This window comes from Eucyclogobius newberryi, unplaced genomic scaffold (genome assembly GCF_026437365.1).
Source record: "Eucyclogobius newberryi isolate DKJ021-1_F unplaced genomic scaffold, fEucNew1.0.hap1 SCAF_21, whole genome shotgun sequence".
In the NCBI taxonomy this organism is placed as follows: domain Eukaryota; kingdom Metazoa; phylum Chordata; class Actinopteri; order Gobiiformes; family Gobiidae; genus Eucyclogobius; species Eucyclogobius newberryi.
Genome location: NW_027315846.1, coordinates 1511884 through 1536753, shown reverse-complemented (window position 1 = coordinate 1536753; position 24870 = coordinate 1511884). Strand labels below are relative to the sequence as shown.

Sequence of the window (24870 nt, the reverse complement as noted above, 5' to 3'; positions counted from 1 at the left end):
GCGCATGGTTGTTTTTTTTGTTCTTTGCGTGAAATGTTCAATGCTTTTTATAAAGAAAACTTTCTATCTGGAGACAATCAATTTTACACTGTTTTTATCGACTGTTTTAAGCTTGTTTTGGCTGTCGTCATGTGAAATCTCAATGTTTATTACTGCATATATTATTATTATTATTAACCTATTGATATTATATTCTGTTTTGGCTGCGATTTGCTGTTCCTCGTTTCGTTTTATTTAAGTTTTATTACTGTGACTTTTTCAGGACGACGTGAAGAAAACGGCAGGTTTTATACCATGTGCAATAGAACAAAAAATATCCACTTTTTACGGTCCGGTGTTTCTGATTGGACGATTGAGCCACGACGAATAGATGGAGAAGAACAATATGTAATGTGTAAAATATATAAAACACACGGGGAATTTAAAGATACTCGCCTGTTCTACGAAGCGTTCCGTTGTGTCGGACGACGTTGGAGTTTAAAAGACGCAAAAAGCTCATTTAGGCCGTATTTATTCAATTGAACGTCTTAATAATGAAGAGTATTTGGGCTCGTTACGATGGTTCAACTGCGAGAATCAAAATGAGCGGTTACGTGACAGAGGAGTCAAACAGGGTTGTGCTTGGTCGCCCCTCTTGTTCACGCTGTATTTGGAAGCAGTGGCTGAATATGCTGTAGCAGACGGTCCAAAACAATCAGTAACGCAACAGCTAATGGCACAGAGCATTAAATTGACTGCAACACGGTCGATTTGATGTTATTTTATCATTTTTGACCGAACCAGGAAGTGTTTTTGGAGCTCTCATAACAGTGTCCCCTCGCCTAAAACATACTCGGAGTTGTTTTCACGCTTGTTTGATGAAATCCTTATCTGAACCTCGCAAAAACACCCCGTTTTTCAAACTTCCCAGATTGGTGGAGGTCAAAGGTCGAGATCTGGAGGTCAAAGGTCAAGATCTGGAGGTCAAGGGTCGAGATCTGGCGGTCACAGGTTGAGATCTGGAGGTCAAAGGTTGAGATCTGGAGCTCCCCTGTGCCGTTTGTACCTCCACAAATCATCTCGTTCTGAGCGTTTCTGACTCAAATCGCCTTCGTCACAACCGTGAGTTAGCATTAGCATGTCGGCCCGAGCTAGCTTTTGTCTATTTGCCCGCTGTAATTCCCCCTGCTGCCAGTAGATGGAGCGCTAACACCAATTCTGACGAGGGGAACGACTTGCTGATAGAAAGTCATGCGGTTTTCAATACTTTTAAAAACATTTTTGTGAATATGAGCCGTTTAAAGGCCGAGGACGATATATACGGTTTGTTTCTGTAAAAATAACTCCAAGGTCGTCTCACAATCGCGGCGTTATCAGGACAGAGCGTTAGGCTGTAAATACATATCAGAACGACTGTGACGGGAGCGTGCGGTTTGAAACATCTCAGAAAGTATTTAGCTAGTAGTATTATTACATGATACTGTATCAAATTGTATATTTAAAGTTGCCAAATGGAGAATGGTAAATATCGCTGGGTTTTTCCTTTTTATCCTGGAAGCCAATCAGAACGCACGATCTTGCAAGAAACGTGGCTCAGCGGAGCTCAAAATGCAAATGATTAAGTATCATAATAACAAGAAAATATACGTGAAATGTACTTCTATGAAATGTGGCTTCGTTTCCATGGTTTTGTTCGTAAACAAACGCCCCCAAATGCACGTGGGCGTCGATAACTCGTGCAAATTCTGCTTCCTGATTGGTTTTCAGACTTTAACATCATCGATCGCGTGTCATTTTACTGTCAAAGCCACGCCCCCGGGCCTATGTGGTGATTGTGGGCGTCGCCAGCCACGCCCCCAGGCCTACGCGGTGACTGTGGGCGTCGCCGTCCACTTTTGCGCATGTTTTTTGGGACAAACTTCGCTCGGACTGTTCTCGTTCAATGTTTTATTTATATTTCTCACTTATTTTTTCCGAGGCGGTGGTTAAGGGAACTCTTGTGAAAAGTTTATCATTATTATTATTATTATTATTTAGCTAAAGTAGGATTTATATTGACTGAATTCTTTCTATGGTATTTTCGTATATATCGGGGTGAAACTGTCGGATGGGAAACGCTTTTTACGACCGTGTAACTTATTGTTTTTGGATTTGATCAATGAACGTGTTTAACGACTTATGAAGCACTGTACATTAAAGTTTCAACATGTTCCAAACATTCTGTACGTGTATTTATTTGGAAACTCTGAGCAGCAGCAGCAGCAGCAGCAGCATCAGCATCAGCACCAGCACCGCCAACGCCAACGCCAACGCACACGCATAAATCAAACAGGTATTTGTGGAGAAAAGTTTAATAAAAAATCTCTGTAGAAAATGACAGGAAGTGACATCACACCAGGGACACTCATTCCAGTCAAAATTAATGTAGAATTTACACAAAGAAACAACGTTTTTGACTCTTTAAACATAAATTCAACAAAATAAAGTCGCTCTCATATATTTGTATTAGTCAAATAAATAAAATGTGACATTAGATGAGTTTTGGCCCAGTGTTTGCTGGGTAATTTCCTACTGTGATGTCATCGATTACAAACAGAAAGTGAAATTATAAACCTAAAAAATGTGCTATTCTATGATATTTAATTTTTTTTTTTTTTTTTAAACAAAATTCAAACTATATTTATCTTAACTACAGTTGAGTTCAATGAGTCGTCTGACCTGTAGGGGGCGCTTCAAACTGTATTTGCAGTGTGGATGACATTAATAATACAGGTTTAATTTAAAATATATTTTGTAGTAGTGCATTTGAACGACACGTGACACTTTCAGTGCTTTTAATGTGACTTTACTTACTCAATACTTTAAATATCATATACTTCATATACTTCAGTGAATGAATGAATACAAATGTGAGTCATTTGACTCTTAGTGTTCCTGCTGCCACAGCTGCCCCGGGACCGACTGACACAAGCTTTGATAGAGAAGTTACTGGCTCTCACCACTAGAGGGAGACGTTTGACCGTGTTCAGCTGAAAGTGTGTCCTTGGGCAAGACACACACCAGAATATACAACTGTGTGAGACACAAACATAAATTGTACTTTACCAAATTGTACTTTTCTAAATTGTACTTTTCTAAATTCTACTTTTCCAAATTCTACTTTTCTAAATTGTTGTACTTTTCTAAATTGTTGTACTTTTCCAAATTGTACTTTTCTAAATTAGTCATACTTTGTTCAGTGTCTCGTACTTGAAAAAATGAAAGTATTTGAACGTTTGTGTTTCTTTTGTCTCATTTTTGTGTCCGTCTGTTGAAAAATACACAATTTTACACATTTCACGTCAAAGTATAAGTAGCACATTTAAAAGGATCAAAGGTTTATTTACATGTTTTTGTCCTCTTTTGTTCTTTCTTTTGTTTCTTTAGGTTTTTTCTCGTTCTCTTTCTTCGTTCCAGTTTAAAATGTAATGACTTAAAAGAATTTCACACAGATTTTGAGAACGGTTGTGTGTTTTTTGTACTTTCAGTCCAGTTCAAACACGCAGTGGAGTAGAAAGTACACATCCTGCTCACATGAAGGAAAAGTATTCGCAGTAAACACGAGTGAAGTAAAGTGCAGAGAGTTAAACTTGTTACTTAAAGCCCCAATGTGTAAATAAAATACTTAAATAAACCCAATTACTGGAGTACAATGTTTAAACTGCCACTGTTGTTAAAAACGTGGTGAGTTTTCATCTGTGAATCTGTGTTTTGTGTTGAAATAAATTAATAAAGTTATTTTTCACACATTAAAGTCCAGATTAAAGGTTTTGCTTGTTTTTATAATTCTGACTCAGTTTGATGGAGTAGAACCTGTGGTAAATATTCATCACAGTTTTACTTCTGTCAAGTTGCAATTTGTGAAGAAATTCTGCAAAATCTGAGTTTAAAGTGACAGGAAGTGGAGCTGAATCCCTCTGTGATGTCATCAGCGTGCGACACAGAGACAGTTTACACATTTACGCACTTTTCCGACAGTTTAAACCATCGTTAAACATGCCAAATGATATTTAAAAAAAGATCATTATTAGACATGAGATGAAAGAATGAAGGGGGGTGAGAGAAGGGCGGGACATGCAGCAGATGTCGGAGTCGGGATTCGAACTCACTGCGGCCGTTCATTTCACCTTTCGCCTGTGACGCCCACATTTATATACAGATATCGCCCTTTGACCTTCCTGGTGCCCTCTTCTTCTCCGTTAAGCTTTTCCTAACGAGCCTTTCCGTAAAAACATCGTCACGTCGGACTGAGCGGCAAATTTAATGGGAAAAAACGTCGTGCGGCTGAAAAGAACCAAGACAAAGTGAACGAGGAAAACCCTGAGCAGGACGTTCTTCTGCTTCACTGCGTCATCAGGAACACGCGCAAAGAGGACTCCAGCATCGCCACGCCCTCCACCTGTACCTGGCCACGCCCTCCACCTGTACCTGGCCACGCCCTCCACCTGTACCTGGCCACGCCCTCCACCTGTACCTGGCCCCGCCCTCCACCTGTACCTGGCCACGCCCTCCACCTGTACCTGGCCACGCCCTCCACCTGTACCTGGCCACGCTCTCCACCTGTACCTGGCCCCGCCCTCCACCTGTACCTGGCCACGCCCTCCACCTGTACCTGGCCACGCCCTCCACCTGTACCTGGCCACGCCCTCCACCTGTACCTGGCCCCGCCCTCCACCTGTACTTGGCCCCGCCCTCCACCTGTACTTGGCCCCGCCCTCCACCTGTACCTGGCCCCGCCCTCCACCTGTACCTGGCCCCGCCCCTCGCTCACATTTTAGAACCCGTTGTGGCCCTGGAGTCAGACCGTTTGCCACCCTGGGACTAAATAAAGGTGTTTTATGGTGTTATTGTTGTCAGGGACGTCACGATCATTACGTTCATCAATAATCGTGACTATTCAGGTCACAATATCATCGTGAGAACAAAAAAATATAATAATCGTGAGTTTTCAAAGCAAAATGAAGTCTTTTTAGTTCAATCTATCGTCAAAAATTAGACATAAATGGAACTGTTTTTTTTTTTTAAATCTGTTTTTAATTTTAACTTTATCTCAGTCACAGAAAATGTAAGATTTTTTACTCTCGATAATCGTTAAATTGTTTTTTCTCTCTCACAATAATCGGAAAAACACTCAAATTTGATCTTGTGACACCGAGAATTATGATGTGTCAAATCATAACTGTGGATTCTGGCTCTTGTTTACAGTCTGGTTGCTAGGTGACAGCAGTGGAACAACCTCTAGCGGTGTCCAACCAGGAAGTACAACTATAAACTTTACACAAACTGTTGAGTCAAATCTGAAATATAATTGTGTTTATTACATTTTGGTGAAATGTGTCGTTTAAACTTTAACCTTATCCAAACTTCAACATTTCCCACAAAATTAGTCTCAATCCGTTCGTAAAGATCCAACGAATAAAATCCAGTAAAACAATTAGGTCCAATACATATGTTAGATCCATGATCCTCCATGTTCAACTCCATTTCTCTTTTACTTTGGCCCATATCAAAGAGAAAAGAATGTTCAGCGCGATGTCCTTGCTACAGAAGCTAACAGGAAGTGTTAGCTTTTGATTGACACCAAGATGAGCCAATCAGGGAGTTTTGGGCAGTTCTACGGCCCAGTGAAGCCAATGAAGTGTCACATAGAGATGCAAAGGTGGCACAAGTCCCACTCTTGCTAAACCAGTTAGATTACAGACTGTGTTTGACGCTTCAGACAAACAGCCAATGGGAGACGAGCACGAGGATGTGTCATATGTGTGGAGTTTGTCCATAATAGTTCCACTTTAGAGCCGTGCGTCATAAAGAGACTCTTGTTTTTGTCTATTTTTATTGTGGAAAAATGTTTTTATTGATGGAAAATGAATTTCAATAACATAATATAGTGTCTCTGTAAAGAAATGGATTCCTCTTGTTGTCAGCTTCAATAGAGCCTCGTGTCGTTTTCCACATGAATCCAATTTGAATAGATTTGAATAGATTTGGAGGAGGGAAAGATCCTTTTATCTAACGCCTGGATAAAGTGTTACAAAAAGTGTGGTAAAATACTTGTTTCTACAGATAATGATCTCACATTTGAAACTTAAGTGGCTAAACTAGTTTTTGTCATGATAAATGGTGTATTTCAGGCTCACATACAAACAGCAGCTATAAACATTTATAACAAGAAACTTTGATGTTCCAAGATGTATAAGTTTAGTTCAGTCAAACTTAGAGCAGTTCTGACTCTTCAGGGTCAAAATAGAGAATGTTTCCTTTACACAGAGACACAGCTTTTGTTATAATCCACAAACTTCAAAAACAAGTGTGGTTTTAATTTGGAGGTGTTTGTAGAGACTAAGAATAACAGGTTAATTATGACTTTATATTTGTGTAAATGACTTTATATTTGTGTAAATAACTTTATCTTTATATCTGGTCAGAACAAGGATCGCGTGTTCAGAGTCACGTGACTAAAGTAGGAGCGCGGTGTTCATTTATCGCCAAATTCCTGCGACTTAAGGACGCGAAACTGCGCAAAGAACATGAAATCTGACCCTTTTCACGCCACGCGCTCCTCGGAGACTAAAAGACGCGTTTGTCCCGCGTCTTATGGTCCAATAATCATTAACTTTCACTGCGAACGTGTCGTTTCCGTTTCACAAGGTCAAAAGAGAAACGACGCGAGGACAAAGCTGCGGGAAGTGAAAGTGTCCGCGGAGACGAGGAGGGACACGTGAAGGGACGAGACACCTGACGCAGAGGACACCTGACGCAGAGGACACTGACGCAGAGGACACCTGGAGCACGAGGACACCTGACGCAGAGGACACCTGACGCAGAGGACACCTGACGCAGAGGACACTGACGCAGAGGACACCTGGAGCACGAGGACACCTGGCACAGAGGACACTGGCACAGAGGACACCTGGAGCACGAGGACACCTGACGCAGAGGACACTGACGCAGAGGACACCTGGAGCACGAGGACACCTGACGCAGAAGACACCTGACGCAGAGGACACCTGACGCAGAGGACACTGACGCAGAGGACACCTGGAGCACGAGGACACCTGACGCAGAGGACACCTGACGCAGAAGACACTGACGCAGAGGACACCTGACGCAGAGGACACCTGACGCAGAAGACACTGACGCAGAGGACACCTGACGCAGAGGACACCTGACGCAGAAGACACCTGACGCAGAGGACACCTGACGCAGAAGACACCTGACGCAGAGGACACCTGACGCAGAGGACACCTGACGCAGAGGACACTGACGCAGAGGACACCTGGAGCACGAGGACACCTGACGCAGAGGACACCTGACGCAGAAGACACTGACGCAGAGGACACCTGACGCAGAGGACACCTGACGCAGAAGACACCTGACGCAGAGGACACCTGACGCAGAGGACACTGACGCAGAGGACACCTGGAGCACGAGGACACCTGACGCAGAGGACACCTGACGCAGAAGACACTGACGCAGAGGACACCTGACGCAGAGGACACCTGACGCAGAAGACACCTGACGCAGAGGACACCTGACGCAGAGGACACCTGGAGCACGAGGACACCTGGCACAGAGGACACTGGCACAGAGGACACCTGGAGCACGAGGACACCTGGCACAGAGGACACTGGCACAGAGGACACCTGGAGCACGAGGACACCTGGCACAGAGGACACTGACGCAGAGGACACCTGGAGCACGAGGACACGTGGCACAGAGGACACCTGACGCAGAGGACACCTGACGCAGAGGACACCTGACACACGCGCACGAGGACACCTGGCCGCGGAGGACACCTGGCCGCAGAGGACACCTGGAGCACGAGGACACCTGGAGCACGAGGACACCTGGAGCACCAGGTAAACACCAGGTGAGCGTTGTCTCCTGAGCAGCGCGTCGCGGTCTTGAGTTTTGGTCACGACGTCGCCAAAGTTCATCAGAAACACGTGAATCATCGAGTTTGGAGAGATTATGGTTCAAACTGCAGCACAACAAGAATGTAACGGTTTAACTCCAGTTTAACTCTGGTTTAACTCTGGTTTAAATCCAGTTTAACTCTGGTTTAACTCTGGTTTAAATCCAGTTTAACTCCGGTTTAACTCTGGTTTAACTCCAGTTTAACTCTGGTTTAACTCTGGTTTAAATCCAGTTTAACTCCAGTTTAACTCCGGTTTAACTCTGGTTTAACTCTGGTTTAACTCTGGTTTAAATCCAGTTTAACTCTGGTTTAACTCTGGTTTAAATCCAGTTTAACTCCGGTTTAACTCTGGTTTAACTCCAGTTTAACTCTGGTTTAACTCTGGTTTAACTCTGGTTTAAATCCAGTTTAACTCCAGTTTAACTCCGGTTTAACTCTGGTTTAACTCTGGTTTAACTCTGGTTTAAATCCAGTTTAACTCCAGTTTAACTCTGGTTTAACTCTGGTTTAACTCTGGTTTAACTCTGGTTTAAATCCAGTTTAACTCCAGTTTAACTCCGGTTTAACTCTGGTTTAACTCTGGTTTAAATCCAGTTTAACTCCAGTTTAACTCCAGTTTAACTCCGGTTTAACTCCGGTTTAACTCCGGTTTAACTCTGGTTTAACTCTGGTTTAACTCTGGTTTAAATCCAGTTTAACTCCGGTTTAACTCTGGTTTAACTCTGGTTTAACTCTGGTTTAACTCTGGTTTAAATCCAGTTTAAATCCAGTTTAACTCCGGTTTAACTCTGGTTTAACTCCGGTTTAACTCCGGTTTAACTCTGCAGCAACGACACTTTCACTTTCACGTTCTGTCCTTCACAGCCTCTGACCGCGACAGACATGTGACCACGACAGACATGTGACCACGACATACATGTGACCGCGACACACATGTGACCGCGACAGACATGTGACCGCGACACACATGTGACCACGACATACATGTGACCGCGACACACATGTGACCGCGACAGACATGTGACCGCGACAGACATGTGACCACGACAGACATGTGACCACGACACACATGTGACCGCGACAGACATGTGACCACGACACACATGTGACCGCGACAGACATGTGACCGCGACAGACATGTGACCACGACAGACATGTGACCACGACACACATGTGACCGCGACAGACATGTGACCACGACACACATGTGACCACGACATACATGTGACCGCGACAGACATGTGACCACGACACACATGTGACCGCGACAGACATGTGACCACGACACACATGTGACCGCGACAGACATGTGACCACGACACACATGTGACCACGACAGACATGTGACCGCGACAGACATGTGACCGCGACATACATGTGACCGCGACAGACATGTGACCACGACAGACATGTGACCGCGACAGACATGTGACCGCGACAGACATGTGACCACGACAGACATGTGACCACGACAGACATGTGACCACGACAGACATGTGACCGCGACAGACATGTGACCGCGACAGACATGTGACCACGACACACATGTGACCACGACAGACATGTGACCGCGACAGACATGTGACCACGACAGACATGTGACCACGACACACATGTGACCACGACACACATGTGACCGCGACAGACATGTGACCGCGACACACATGTGACCACGACACACATGTGACCGCGACAGACATGTGACCGCGACAGACATGTGACCGCGACAGACATGTGACCGCGACATACATGTGACCGCGACAGACATGTGACCGCGACAGACATGTGACCGCGACAGACATGTGACCACGACAGACATGTGACCGCGACAGACATGTGACCGCGACAGACATGTGACCGCGACAGACATGTGACCACGACAGACATGTGACCACGACAGACATGTGACCACGACACACATGTGACCACGACAGACATGTGACCACGACATACATGTGACCGCGACATACATGTGACCGCGACACACATGTGACCACGACAGACATATGACCGCGACAGACATGTGACCACGACATACATGTGACCGCGACAGACATGTGACCGCGACAGACATGTGACCACGACAGACATGTGACCGCGACAGACATGTGACCGCGACAGACATGTGACCACGACAGACATGTGACCGCGACAGACATGTGACCGCGACAGACATGTGACCGCGACAGACATGTGACCACGACACACATGTGACCACGACAGACATGTGACCGCGACAGACATGTGACCACGACAGACATGTGACCACGACAGACATGTGACCGCGACAGACATGTGACCGCGACAGACATGTGACCGCGACAGACATGTGACCACGACATACATGTGACCGCGACAGACATGTGACCGCGACAGACATATGACCGCGACAGACATGTGACCGCGACAGACATGTGACCGCTGACAGACATGTGACCGCGACAGACATGTGACCACGACAGACATGTGACCGCGACAGACATGTGACCGCGACAGACATGTGACCGCGACAGACATGTGACCACGACAGACATGTGACCACGACAGACATGTGACCACGACACACATGTGACCACGACAGACATGTGACCGCGACACACATGTGACCGCGACAGACATATGACCGCGACAGACATGTGACCGCGACATACATGTGACCGCGACAGACATGTGACCGCGACAGACATGTGACCGCGACAGACATGTGACCGCGACAGACATGTGACCACGACAGACATGTGACCGCGACAGACATGTGACCGCGACAGACATGTGACCGCGACAGACATGTGACCGCGACAGACATATGATCGCGACAGACATGTGACCGCGACAGACATGTGACCGCGACAGACATGTGACCGCGACAGACATGTGACCGCTGACAGACATGTGACCACGACAGACATGTGACCGCGACAGACATGTGACCACGACAGACATGTGACCGCGACAGACATGTGACCGCGACAGACATGTGACCGCGACAGACATGTGACCGCTGACAGACATGTGACCACGACAGACATGTGACCGCGACAGACATGTGACCGCTGACAGACATGTGAGCGCGACAGACATGTGACCGCGACAGACATGTGACTCTAACGCGCAAAACCGGTCGAAGGTGTAAAGTTTAGCGTCAGAACCCGTTACCGTGGCGACCAGATCCCTCCTGTCCCTCCAGAGCTGACGATCAGTTTCAACACGAGCTGTTAGTGTGGTTGCGATTGACTTGAATGTGCCGCGGAGCAAAGGATCATGGTCCGTGACGTTCCCGCTGTTTCTTTAACCGTTGCCGCGACGACACAAAAGTGTTTAAGCTCAGAAGCTTTTAATATTTCAATATTATCGCAGTGTTTTGGTCACATTTGCCCATTGTTTGCTTCTTAGCATTCACTTTGATCTCTTTTGTGTCAGTTATTGGTGATACAAGCGCCATGGTAACGCTGAGGGGCGGGGCTTCAGACCAGGAAAGAGGTTTTTTTAAACATTTATTTTATTTAATCTCTTTTACACGCTTCAAAAAGACAGACAAACATGCACAAACTGGTCCAACACGGGCACATGCCGGTTTCCACGGAGACGGCTGGACTCCCGGCATCTCCATGGAGACGAGCGAGCGGCAGAAAAGTGACTCAGTGCACCTTTAAATCTAGATGATCGTGAGAATGTCGTTTTGGAGCTGCGCGAAATTTGAAAGTCGAAATGATCGTTTGTGGTAAAAATGGCACAAAAAGTGACGTTTTAAACTTTAAAATCAGTGTTTACGGCGATGTTTGTGCACTTTTGTGATTTATTTGACAGACGTTTCACATTTGTCATCTAATTAAACCTGCACGAACACGTTTCATGTAAACAGTCAACAAAGTGAAACCAAAACCGCCGACAAGTGTGTTTAAAGTGATAAAACAAGACAAAACAGGACCAGTTTGTCCAGTTTATTTTCTTTCATGTTGTATTTCCCTTCGAAGGCGTGTCTTTTGGCTGCGACGGTACAAAGTGGCGTCGTCTCCGTTTGCGGCGGCGGCGGAGCTTCTGTTGACTGTAAACACGTCTAACCCGTCTCCTCCCCCTTCTCCCCCCGTCCCCGCCCCCTTCTCGTCTCGCTCTGTCAGAATATGGAGTCGGAGCGCGGCGAGGGCAAACGTCCGCTCGGGCTGGTGAAGAGCTTCAGGAACAGCGTGAGGCGCGCCACAGGCCAAACGCCGCCCGCCGATAATCCTGCCGCCAACGCCGACGGAACGCCGACATGTCCGCCGTCTCCAAGTGAGTGCGTTTCCCACGACGACGCGTTCGTTTAGTCGTCAAACGAGTCGAACGATCGCTTCTGTTGAATGTTTTTAACCAAAATAAAGGTTTGAAATTGCGACTTGAGGCTTCTAGATGGAGAATGTTTTAGGATTAAGTGAATCGTTGATGAAATACCGTATTTTCTGGACTATAAGTTGCACCTTTTTTTCATAGTTTTGACCGGGGTGCGACTTATACTTATATACTTATACTTATACTCCGGAGCGACTTCTATGTGATATTGTGTTATTTTCACACTGCATTTCATACTCCAGTGCGACTTTTTTGGCTGGTGCGACTTATAGTCCGGAAAATACGGTATTTGTGTGTCGTCCTGCACTTTCCTCACGTATGAAACGTCAGTGACCTCTTTCTCGTGTAAAACTGTGAGGCCTGTGGGTGTTTTTGGAGTGTTTTGTTGCCGTGGTGACGTGTGTCTGTCCGCGTCAGGTCCGAGCGCGGCGTCTCTGGTGCTGTCGCCGCTCAAGAACATAGGGTTTTTCCAGAGAAACGACTCCAACTCGCCGAAGACCAAGGGCTCCAACACAGGTCAGAACACACAAGTCTAGAACACGCGGGTCTAGAACACGCGGGTCTAGAACACATGGGTCTAGAATACATGGGTCAGAACACATGGGTCAGAACACATGGGTCAGAACACATGGGTCTAGAACACATGGGTCAGAACACATGGGTCTAGAACACATGGGTCAGAACACATGGGTCTAGAACACATGGGTCAGAACACGCGGGTCTAGAACACATGTGTCTAGAACACGCGGGTCTAGAACACGCGGGTCTAGAACACATGGGTCAGAACACATGGGTCAGAACACATGGGTCTAGAACACATGGGTTAGAACACACGGATCTAGAACACACGGATCTAGAACACATGGGTCTAGAACACATGGGTCTAGAACACATGGGTCTAGAACACATGGGTCTAGAACACATGGGTCTAGAACACGCGGGTCTAGAACACACGGGTCAGAACACGCGGGTCAGAAACGGCAGAATCAGGATCGCCGTCGTGTTATTCCCGTAAGTTAAAGTCGTTTTTCAGTCGACAACAATCGAGTCTTTGGAGTTGGGGAAAAACGACACTTTTTGTTTGTTTGTTTGTGCCGACGGCGAAGACGCTGGACTTTGCGCCGGGTTCACGTGGTTTGGCCGGTTATTACAGAGATATGGACCATAAACTGATAAAGTCCAATTTAAAATAATAACAGATGAGAGAACATGGTGAATAGTTGTACGTATGCTAACGCTAACACCTTCAGCTACATGACGTATGCTAACGCTAACACCTTCAGCTACATGACGTATGCTAACGCGAACACCTTCAACTACATGACGTATGCTAACGCTAACACCTTCAGCTACATTACGTATGCTAACACCTTCAGCTACATGACGTATGCTAACGCTAACACCTTCAGCTACATGACGTATGCTAACGCTAACACCTTCAGCTACATGACGTATGCTAACACCTTCAGCTACATGACGTATGCTAACGCTAACACCTTCAGCTACATGACGTATGCTAACGCTAACACCCACCTTCAGCTACATGACGTATGCTAATGCTAACACCTTCAGCTACATGACGTATGCTAACGCTAACACCTTCAGCTACATGACGTATGCTAACGCGAACACCTTCAACTACATGACGTATGCTAACGCTAACACCTTCAGCTACATGACGTATGCTAACGCTAACACCTTCAGCTACATGACGTATGCTAACGTGAACACCTTCAGCTACATTACGTATGCTAACACCTTCAGCTACATGACGTATGCTAACGCTAACACCTTCAGCTACATGACGTATGCTAACACCTTCAGCTACATGACGTATGCTAACACCTTCAGCTACATGACGTATGCTAACGCTAACACCTTCAGCTACATGACGTATGCTAACGCTAACACCTTCAGCTACATGACGTATGCTAACGCTAACACCTTCAGCTACATGACGTATGCTAACGCTAACACCTTCAGCTACATAAGGTATGCTAACGCTAACACCTTCAGCTACATGACGTATGCTAACGCTAACACCTTCAGCTACATGACGTATGCTAACGCTAACACCTTCAGCTACATGATGTATGCTAACGCTAACACCCACCTTCAGCTACATGACGTATGCTAACGCTAACACCTTCAGCTACATGACGTATGCTAACGCTAACACCTTCAGCTACATGACGTATGCTAACGCTAACACCTTCAGCTACATGACGTATGCTAATGCTAACACCTTCAGCTACATGAGGTATGCTAACGCTAACACCTTCAGCTACATGACGTATGCTAACGCTAACACCTTCAGCTACATGACGTATGCTAACGCTAACACCTTCAGCTACATGACGTATGCTAACACCTTCAGCTACATGACGTATGCTAACGCTAACACCTTCAGCTACATGACGTATGCTAACGCTAACACCCACCTTCAGCTACATGACGTATGCTAACACCTTCAGCTACATGACGTATGCTAACGCTAACACCTTCAGCTACATGACGTATGCTAACGCTAACACCCACCTTCAGCTACATGACGTATGCTAATGCTAACACCTTCAGCTACATGACGTATGCTAACGCGAACACCTTCAACTACATGACGTATGCTAACGCTAACACCTTCAGCTACATGACGTATGCTAATGCTAACACCTTCAGCTACATGACGTATGCTAACGCGAACACCTTCAACTACATGACGTATGCTAACGCTAACACCTTCAGCTACATGACGTATGCTAACGCTAACACCTTCAGCTACATGACGTATGCTAACGCTAACACCTTCAGCTACATGAGGCACAGACAGAACTGTGGTAAGTGTCTGGTATGTTAACGTAACATATGAACAGTTATTCAGATAACTATAGCATAAAGAACATGCTAACAAGTTTACCAAAGCATCAGTTTTACCCTAAATCACTAAATCCATTGAATTCTTCTTCCTCTGTGTCACTTCTAAACAACTCCACAAACTCCAGAGGAAGAGGAAGTGCAAATTCTTCTTCTGCGTCGCTTAGAGCCTAGAGCGCCCTCTTGTGGCTGTCAGTGTGAAAATAAGGAATAACATCACATATAAGTCGCTCTGGAGTATTACTTACAGTCCGGAAAATACGGTAATATACTAATCGGAAAGAAAAAACAAAATAAAATAAAAGTCATAAATACATTAAAAAAACACATTTTTTGCTGATTTCCCCTGTTGGCGGATGCATCGAGTGTCAGCAGAGCGCTCTCCTCGCTGGTGAAGGTGTTTGTGATGATATTATGTGCATTTCCAGCGCGTTCACGTGACACAAAGGCTCTGGAGGAAGGATCTCGTTCATCGGGAAACACCCTCGGACTTCCTGCTTGAATTCCTGTTTGGAGCCGCAACAGCCGCCGCGTCGGAGGAGGAACTTCTTTTCGCTCCTGTTTCTCATCGTTCTTGAACTTGTTTCCGCCAGATCCGAACTCCGGCGCCAACTCGCTGCTGCAGAGAGGAGCGTCGTTCAGGCGCAATTTGTTTGGCTCGAAGAGGGAGAAGAAGGATGTGACGGCTCCGATAAACGAGGAGCTTCACGAGGAGACGAAGGAGGCGAAGGAGGCGACGGTGGCTGAGGAAGAGGAGAAGGCAGACGAGGAGCAGCTGGAGGAGATGTACTCTTTACCCGAGCTGCCGCACACGCCACTGTCCGGTAAGCACTTTGATTTGAATTCTCAGTCCAGTTTTCCCTCGTTTGAACACTTGAGATTTCCAGGATAAAATAATTTAAAGTTTTTCATATATTCAGTTCGTATCCCAACATTGGACCAACTTAATTAAATACATATCTGGTTTGGTCCGAAATAATAGAACATCATCGGCAGCAGGCAATTTGAAAACAATTGTGATCGTTTTTGATTGTCTAATTTATTGGGCCAAAGGTCCTGAGTACAAGACAAACAAGATGGGGGACCAAGCACAGCCCTGCCCCATCCCTCTGTCCAGAGTCACTGGGTCTGTCACGTGACCGGTCATTGTAATTCTTGAAGTTGGACCAACGTAAAGAACCCCAATTAATGATTCAGTTTAAGCAGTTCTGTTTCCCACCACCAGGGGGAGTGGAGAGAAGGGATAATCAGGGTAAAGCATCTTTGAGTAATAAATGTATTACTATTTTGTTTGATGTGGTAATAATGTAGCGTGACATTTATATTCCTGTCGTGTTTTATCTATAACAGGGGTGTTCAAACCGTGGCCCGGGGGCCAAATGCGGCACTCAGGCTTCCTGCTAAACTGGCCCAAACAACAAAAAGTAGAACTTTTTACTGTGGAATTGGAAACATTCTGCTGTAAAAACCTAAATAACACATTTCACACTAACACAGACCTAAAGTTAATGTTCTAAGCCTCATTAAAGCTGCAGAGGCTCGTCAACACCACATCAAATGCAACATTTCGAATGATTCACTTCCATGTCATATCTGTGGCCCTCAGCTCTGTGTATGTTTCCAATGTGGCCCTCAGTGAAGAGCGTTGGGGCCCGTCTGGTTCAGATGGTGTAATGTGAGTCTGTTGTGCGTCTCAGCTCGTGTTGTGACAACAGCAGATTAACATCGTGTTCTCACCGTGTCCTCATCGTGTCCTCACCGTGTCCTCATCGTGTCCTCATCGTGTCCTCACCGTGTCCTCACAGTGTCCTCATCGTGTTCTCACCGTGTCCTCACCGTGTCCTCATCGTGTCCTCATCGTGTCCTCATCGTGTTCTCACCGTGTCCTCACCGTGTCCTCATCGTGTTCTCACCGTGTCCTCATCGTGTCCTCATCGTGTTCTCACCGTGTCCTCATCGTGTCCTCACCGTGTCCTCATCGTGTTCTCACCGTGTCCTCATCGTGTCCTCACCGTGTCCTCATCGTGTTCTCACCGTGTCCTCACCGTGTCCTCATCGTGTTCTCACCGTGTCCTCATCGTGTCCTCACCGTGTCCTCATCGTGTTCTCACCGTGTCCTCACCGTGTCCTCACCGTGTCCTCATCGTGTCCTCACCGTGTCCTCATCGTGTCCTCATCGTGTTCTCATCGTGTCCTCACCGTGTCCTCATCGTGTCCTCATCGTGTTCTCATCGTGTTCTCATCGTGTCCTCATCGTGTTCCCATCGTGTTTTCACCGTATTTTCATCGTGTTCTCATTGTGTCCTCACCGTGTCCTCACCGTGTCCTCACCGTGTCCTCATTGTGTCCTCATCGTGTCCTCATCGTGTCCTCACCGTGTCCTCATCGTGTTCTCATCGTGTCCTCACCGTGTTCTCACCGTGTTCTCACCGTGTTCTCACCGTGTTCTCACCGTGTTCTCACCGTGTTCTCATTGTGTCCTCATCGTGTCCTTATCGTGTCCTCACCGTGTCCTCATCGTGTTCCCATCGTGTTCTCATCGTGTCCTCATCGTGTCCTCATCGTGTTCTCATCGTGTTCCCATCGTGTTCTCATCGTGTCCTCATCGTGTTCTCATCGTGTCCTCATCGTGTTCTCATCGTGTCCTCATCGTGTCCTCATCGTGTCCTCATCGTGTCCTCATCGTGTTCTCATCGTGTTCTCACCGTGTCCTCATCGTGTCCTCATCGTGTCCTTATCGTGTCCTCACCGTGTCCTCATCGTGTCCTCATCGTGTTCTCATCGTGTCCTCATCGTGTCCTTATCGTGTCCTCATCGTGTTCCCATCGTGTTTTCATCGTGTCCTCATCGTGTCCTCATCGTGTCCTCACCGTGTCCTCACCGTGTTCTCACCGTGTTCTCATTGTGTCCTCATCGTGTCCTCATCGTGTCCTCACCGTGTCCTCATCGTGTTCTCACCGTGTTCTCACCGTGTTCTCACCGTGTTCTCATTGTGTCCTCATCGTGTCCTTATCGTGTCCTCACCGTGTCCTCATCGTGTTCCCATCGTGTTCTCATCGTGTCCTCATCGTGTCCTCATCGTGTTCTCATCGTGTCCTCATCGTGTCCTCATCGTGTTCTCATCGTGTCCTCATCGTGTCCTCATCGTGTTCTCATCGTGTCCTCATCGTGTCCTCATCGTGTCCTCATCGTGTTCTCATCGTGTTCTCACCGTGTCCTCATCGTGTCCTCATCGTGTTCTCATCGTGTCCTCATCGTGTCCTTATCGTGTCCTCACCGTGTCCTCATCGTGTCCTCATCGTGTTCTCATCGTGTCCTCATCGTGTCCTTATCGTGTCCTCATCGTGTTCTCACCGTCACTCACAGTTCACAAAGTTCTTCCAAAGACAAAACGCTTTTATGTGTCAAATGGAAAAAGATCATCTACGGAACATTTCAACGAGAAACATGAACATGATGAAGTCTTTTCATGGCTTGAACTCAAGACGAGACACATCAAAATGCTCTGCCCACAGACTCTAGGCGATGAAGACTACATGACACATTTTCTATGATTACCGGACAAATGATCTAAACACTAATGATTTTAAGACATTATAACAAAAAAGGAGCAAATATTCAGATGTTTCAGCTCATAAATGTCAGTTTTACTTTCTTACCGTGAAATTGTATTTGAGCCTCACAAAAAGTAAAATATGAAATGTATCTGTAGATAAATTGAAAAACTATTGTGGAGTCAATGTTTTGTTCGATATATAATCTTCTTAAACAAACGCATCGCTCGTGACGTTTCATACTTTGTGACGTTCTGACTCCAGTTTCTCCGTTAAAACCACGTCATATTTCACGCTGCTCTTCAGAAGGATCCGTGTGAGTTATTGATGGATAAGCGTGTGTTCTCAGTGATGCAGATCAATAAGCTGATCGAGCACGAGGTGTTGGAGGAGGCATACCTGAACCTTCTGGCGCTGCGGCTGGAGTTCCAGAGCGAGGCGTCCGAGAGCGGCGCCGGAACCATCGACCTCGCCAAGAAAGAGAAGGATCTGAACCTGCTGTACAACGAGCTGAAGGCCAAAGTCTGCGCCATCGTCCGAGACTCCAACTCGCTGCCCGCCAGGTCGGACCAAAGTACTTTACTACTGCCTTCTACGTGTACTGTATTCTACGTGTGCTGCGTTCTACGTGTGCTGCGTTCTACGTGTGCTGCGTTCTACGTTTGCTGCGTTCTATGTGTGCTGCGTTCTACGTCTGCTGCGTTCTACGTCTGCTGCGTTCTACGTGTGCTGCGTTCTACGTGTGCTGCGTTCTACGTGTGCTGCGTTCTACGTGCGCTGCGTTCTACGTGCGCTGCGTTCTACGTGCGCTGCGTTCTACGTGCGCTGCGTTCTACGTCTGCTGCGTTTTACGTGTGCTGCGTTCTACGTGTACTGCGTTCTACGTTTGCTGCGTTCTATGTGTGTACTGCGTTCTACGTTTGCTGCGTTCTACGTCTGATGCGTTCTACGTCTGCTGCGTTCTACGTCTGCTGCGTTCTACGTGTGCTGCGTTCTACGTGTGCTGCGTTCTACGTGTGCTGCGTTCTACGTGTGCTGCGTTCTACGTTTGCTGCGTTCTATGTGTGTACTGCGTTCTACGTTTGCTGCGTTCTACGTCTGATGCGTTCTACGTCTGCTGCGTTCTACGTGTGCTGCGTTCTACGTGTGCTGCGTTCTACGTGCGCTGCGTTCTACGTGCGCTGCGTTCTACGTGTGCTGCGTTCTACGTCTGATGCGTTCTACGTGCGCTGCGTTCTACGTCTGATGCGTTCTACGTGCGCTGCGTTCTACGTGTGCTGCATTCTACGTCTGATGCGTTCTACGTGTGCTGCGTTCTACGTGTGCTGCGTTTTACGTGTGCTGCGTTCTACGTGTGCTGCGTTCTACGTCTGATGCGTTCTACGTGCGCTGCGTTCTACGTCTGATGCGTTCTACGTGTGCTGCGTTCTACGTTCTACGTGTGCTGCGTTCTACGTTCTACGTGTGCTGCGTTCTACGTCTGCTGCGTTCTACGTGCGCTGCGTTCTACGTGCATAAAGTATAGTATTCGTGCGTTACTTTATTTGTAATATTGTATAAATGAGTCCAATATGTGCGTTTATGTTCTTTTAAATACATTTATATTGTGACAGACAACAAATGAGTACCGTATTTTCCGGACTATAAGTCGCACCAGCCAAAAAATGCATAATAGAGAAGAAAAAAAACATATATAAGTCGCACTGGAGTATGAAATGCGGTTGCAAGAGTGAAAATAACAAAAAATATCACATATAAGTCGCTTCGGAGTATAAGTATAAGTATAAATATAAGTATAAGTCGCACCAGCCAAAAAATGCATAATCAAATCAAATCAAAATCAAATCAAATCAAATCAATTTATTTTTGTAAGGCCCAAAATCACAACAACAGTTGCCTCTGAGGGCCACAGGGAGAAATGAATCAACAATGTCTGTGGTGGCGAGGGACGATGTCCCAGGGTCCTCTGTCCTTAGACTCTCCTTCTCGGCCAGGAAAAACGACAAAAAAACCTCTTTGGGAAAAAAGCGTAGAAACCTGGAGGAGTTCCAGTGAAGGAGAGATCCGACTCTCACAGACGGACAGACGGACACGAGGGAGACTGGAGCTGGACCCACTCTTCAGGCAGAAGAGGGACCGACTGAGGCGAACTGGACCCACTCTTCAGGCATAATAGAGAAGAAAAAAACATACCGTATTTTCCGGACTATAAGTCACACCTTTTTGGCCGGGGTGCGACTTATACTTATACTCCAGTGCAACTTTATATGTATGGTTTTTTTTCTTCTCCAGAAAATACGGTATATAAGTCGCACCCCAGCCAAAACTATGAAAAAAACGTGCGACTTATAGTCCAGAAAATACGGTAGTTTAAAGTGGCTTCAGAACTCCAGTATTTGTACGAGTACTTGTAGTTACTTCTTAGGTCTTAGGGTAGAGAGTAAACATAATGATCCTCTGTGACGCAGGAACAAGAAGTTGCTGGAGTTCGTGGCGCGGATCGTCCAGGAGGAGGAGCGTCGAGCCTCAGATCCGGGCAGAGTCGCCGGGAGCTGGATGGACTTCTGGAAGTCGGCGGTCCAAGACGGCGTCCGGACCAAAGTAGAGCACGTCCAGCTGGAGACCCGCGACCAGAACCCCTCCTGGCTTGCCGTGCACCTGGGCATCCTGGGCAAAGCGGTGGTGTCGGACCTGGAGGGCGTGAGGCGGGACCTGAAGTGGTCGTACCCGCCCAGTTTTGACGCGTTTGGCGAATACGTGCGGAGCTACCGCCGCGTCCTGGGACGACACGTGCAGAACCTGGAGACGAAGACGACGGAGCTGAAGGACATCCACGCCCTGCTCGTCTGGATCCTCCACAGATACAAGAGGTCTGTGCGGGGGACGGGCGGGGTGTGCTGAGGCTCGGGCGGGGGACGGGCGAGGTGTGCTGAGGCTCGGGCGGGGGGACGGGCGAGGTGTGTTGAGGCTCGGGGGGGGGGACGGGCGAGGTGTGCTGAGGCTCGGGCGGGGACGGGCGAGGTGTGCTGAGGCTCGGGCGGGGGGACGGGCGAGGTGTGCTGAGGCTCGGGCGGGGACGGGCGAGGTGTGCTGAGGCTCGGGCGGGGGGACGGGCGAGGTGTGCTGAGGCTCGGGTGGGGGGACGGGCGAGGTGTGCTGAGGCTCGGGCGGGGACGGGCGAGGTGTGCTGAGGCTCGGGCGGGGGGACCGGCGGGGTGTGCTGAGGCTCGGGCTAAACCTGTCTTTGTTTGTGTGTTTGTCTGTCTGTTTGTTTGTTTGTTTGTTTGTTTATCTGTTTGTTTGTTTGTTTGTTTATCTGTTTGTTTGTCCGTCTGTTGCAGTGAGTCTGTCCTGGGCCACGTTTCGCTGCAGGTCGACATGTCAAACGAGTCCACGGAGCTGGATCTGGAAGCGGGGTTCATATCTCAGCTCAAAGACAAGTTCTGCTGCAGAGTCCAGGTAGACCACAGCGCCCTCTGCTGCTCAGGACGTGCACAGCGCCCTCTGCTGCTCAGGACGTGCTGCGCTTTCATCCAGCATGTTCTTTCCTTTTGTGTTCAATAACGCCGCTGTCCTCGTCACAAACCGTCCCCTGACACGTGCTTTCAGAGTCCGTGTTGTCCAGGCAACGATGGCGAATCACTGCCGATTGCTGAGTGTCTGCTCTCCTCGTGTCACCTCAGGAGGACCTGCGCTCGTCGCTGGGGAAAATCACGTCGTTGGAAGAGCGCGAGTTCTGGAGCGAGCGGAAGGAGCCGGAGACGGAGGAGGGCGTCCTCATCTCGGACATGCACATGGACATCTGGACCGTGAGTATTACAGGCAAAAACACGTACAAGCAGCTTTCAGAACGGTACTGAATGTTCCGCAGTGCGGCATTGAACTCGTCCGTGCTGCAGCTCCTTTTTTTTTGCCAATTGAATGCAACTTGAGCGTCGCCCCGCCACAGATCTGGCCTGTAACTCGGTGGTGTCACATGCTCGGTCCACGGAGAGAGATCTGTCCAATGCCATAGTGCGGAACATTCCAGGCTAAACGCTAACATCTCCGTGGAGACGAGAAAGGGGCGGAACCCGATTAACAGAGTAAAACCAGGTCTAGTCCAGGATCAGACCTCGACCAATCAGAGCCCGGCCTCGCAAAGGTCCTTCTGATCCGGCTGTTACCGTTGGTCTGCAGAGACTGGACCAATCGCAGAGCAGCGTTGTAGCAGGGGCGGAGCCAAACGAACCAAATCAGAGCCAGTTTCACTTGTTAAAGACGTGCACACAGGCGATTTGTGCGTTTGTCGAGGGAAATATGTCCGTGGCGTTCTTTCTACTGGACTTAAGTGATTATCCCGCTTCAAACTGTGCCGTCCAGATCGATGAGGACTGGACCTAAACCAGACCAAACCCTGACCAGAAGTCCAGTCGTGGCGTTACAAAAGGAACAATTTTGCAGTGTTTTTATCTGTATTTGACGAGCAGTTCCCTGTGTCCTCCACACGAGGGCAGTGTGTATCTCATGCAGTTCCCTGTGTCCTCCACACGAGGGCAGTGTGTATTTGCAATGCAGTTCCCTGTGTCCTCCACACGAGGGCAGTGTGTATTTGCAATGCAGTTCCCTGTGTCCTCCACATGAGGGCGGTGTGTATTTGTCGTGCAGTTCCCTGTGTCCTCCACACGAGGGCGGTGTGTATTTGTCGTGCAGTTCCCTGTGTCCTCCACACGAGGGCGGTGTGTATTTGTCGTGCAGTTCCCTGTGTCCTCCACACGAGGAGTGTGTATCTCATGCAGTTCCCTGTGTCCTCCACACGAGGAGTGTGTATCTCATGCAGTTCCCTGTGTCCTCCACACGAGGGCGGTGTGTATCTAATGTTTGTGTGTTGATTCTGCAGCTGGTCAAAAGCTTCGTGATTCAGTCCAGAGCCATCGAGGTCGAGCTGGAGCAGAGAGTGACCTGCTCCTGTCTGAGAGAGATCACACTGTTCCCCACGAGGTCCAGCCTCAACACACAACACACAACAACAACAACAACAACAACAACAACAACAACCACAACACACCACAACAACAACAACAACCACAACCACAACCACAATACACACAACAACAATACACACAACAACAATACACACAACAACAATACACACAACAACAATACACACAACAACACAACAATACACACAACAACAACAACAACAACAACAACAACACACACACACAACAATACACACACAACAACAATACACACACAACAACAATACACACACAACAACAACAACACACACACAACAACAACAACAACCACCACAACAACAACACACAACAATACACACAACAATATACACACAACAACAACAATACACACAACAACAATACACACAACAACAACAACAACAACAACAACAACACACACACATAATACACACAACAACCACAACACCACAACAACAACACACGGAAATAGCAACACACAACTTTGTGCAGTATTATATTGTACAGAGTATATACTGTACAGTATATACTGTACTCTGTGCAGTCAGTGCAGTATATACTCAGTGTAGTATATACTCTGTGCTGTATATACTCTGTGCAGTATACACTCTGTGTAGTATACACTCTGTGCAGTATACACTCTGTGTAGTATATACTCTGTGCAGTATACACTCTGTGTAGTATATACTCTGTGTAGTACATACTCTGTGTAGTGTATACTCTGTAGTACATACTCAGTACTTCTCTCCTGTCTCAGGTTCGAGCTGGCGTTCCGGGGTCAGTGCGACGCCCTTCGCCCGCTGCCCGTCTGGACGCAGTACCTCATCACATACGTCAACTCCTTCAGCGCGTTACTGTAAGTCACCGCCGCCTCTCGCCGCCCACAATGCACCGGGGCAGCAGGCTGTGGGCGTGGCTCATGTCATGTGGGCAGGGTTTGAGGGAACGGAGGGATTTACGCCGTGACAGATTTACTTTTACTTTTACTACACGTGAACGTAGTAACCAAGTACAAAAGTGAAAAAGTACAACAAGTGAGACGTTTATGTATCTGCACTTTACTGCAGTAGTTTGTGCAGTGTATACATTTGACTTTTACTTTACTGCATTTGAGACAAGTTTCTGTACTTTCTGCTGTACTACGTGTTTGAACTGGACTGAGAAGTTATTGTTTTCAGCAGGTTTGTGACGCCCTGATCCAAGT

General features: G+C 47.3%; 1 protein-coding gene across 1 annotated transcript in view; it reads left to right on the top strand.

Annotated features, from left to right (window-relative positions):
* Positions 1–12057: 12057 nt before the first annotated feature.
* The window catches only part of exoc3l4 (exocyst complex component 3-like 4), a 31021-nt gene continuing 18208 nt past the window's right edge, over positions 12058–24870 (top strand). Inside the window, exons 1-9 of the mRNA XM_072458244.1 lie at positions 12058–12205; positions 12680–12778; positions 15727–15957; positions 19037–19250; positions 21156–21557; positions 22029–22146; positions 22371–22496; positions 23567–23667; positions 24424–24522. Of these exons, the coding sequence (XP_072314345.1) occupies positions 12058–12205; positions 12680–12778; positions 15727–15957; positions 19037–19250; positions 21156–21557; positions 22029–22146; positions 22371–22496; positions 23567–23667; positions 24424–24522 (1538 nt within the window). The remainder of the gene's footprint in view (positions 12206–12679; positions 12779–15726; positions 15958–19036; positions 19251–21155; positions 21558–22028; positions 22147–22370; positions 22497–23566; positions 23668–24423; positions 24523–24870) is intronic.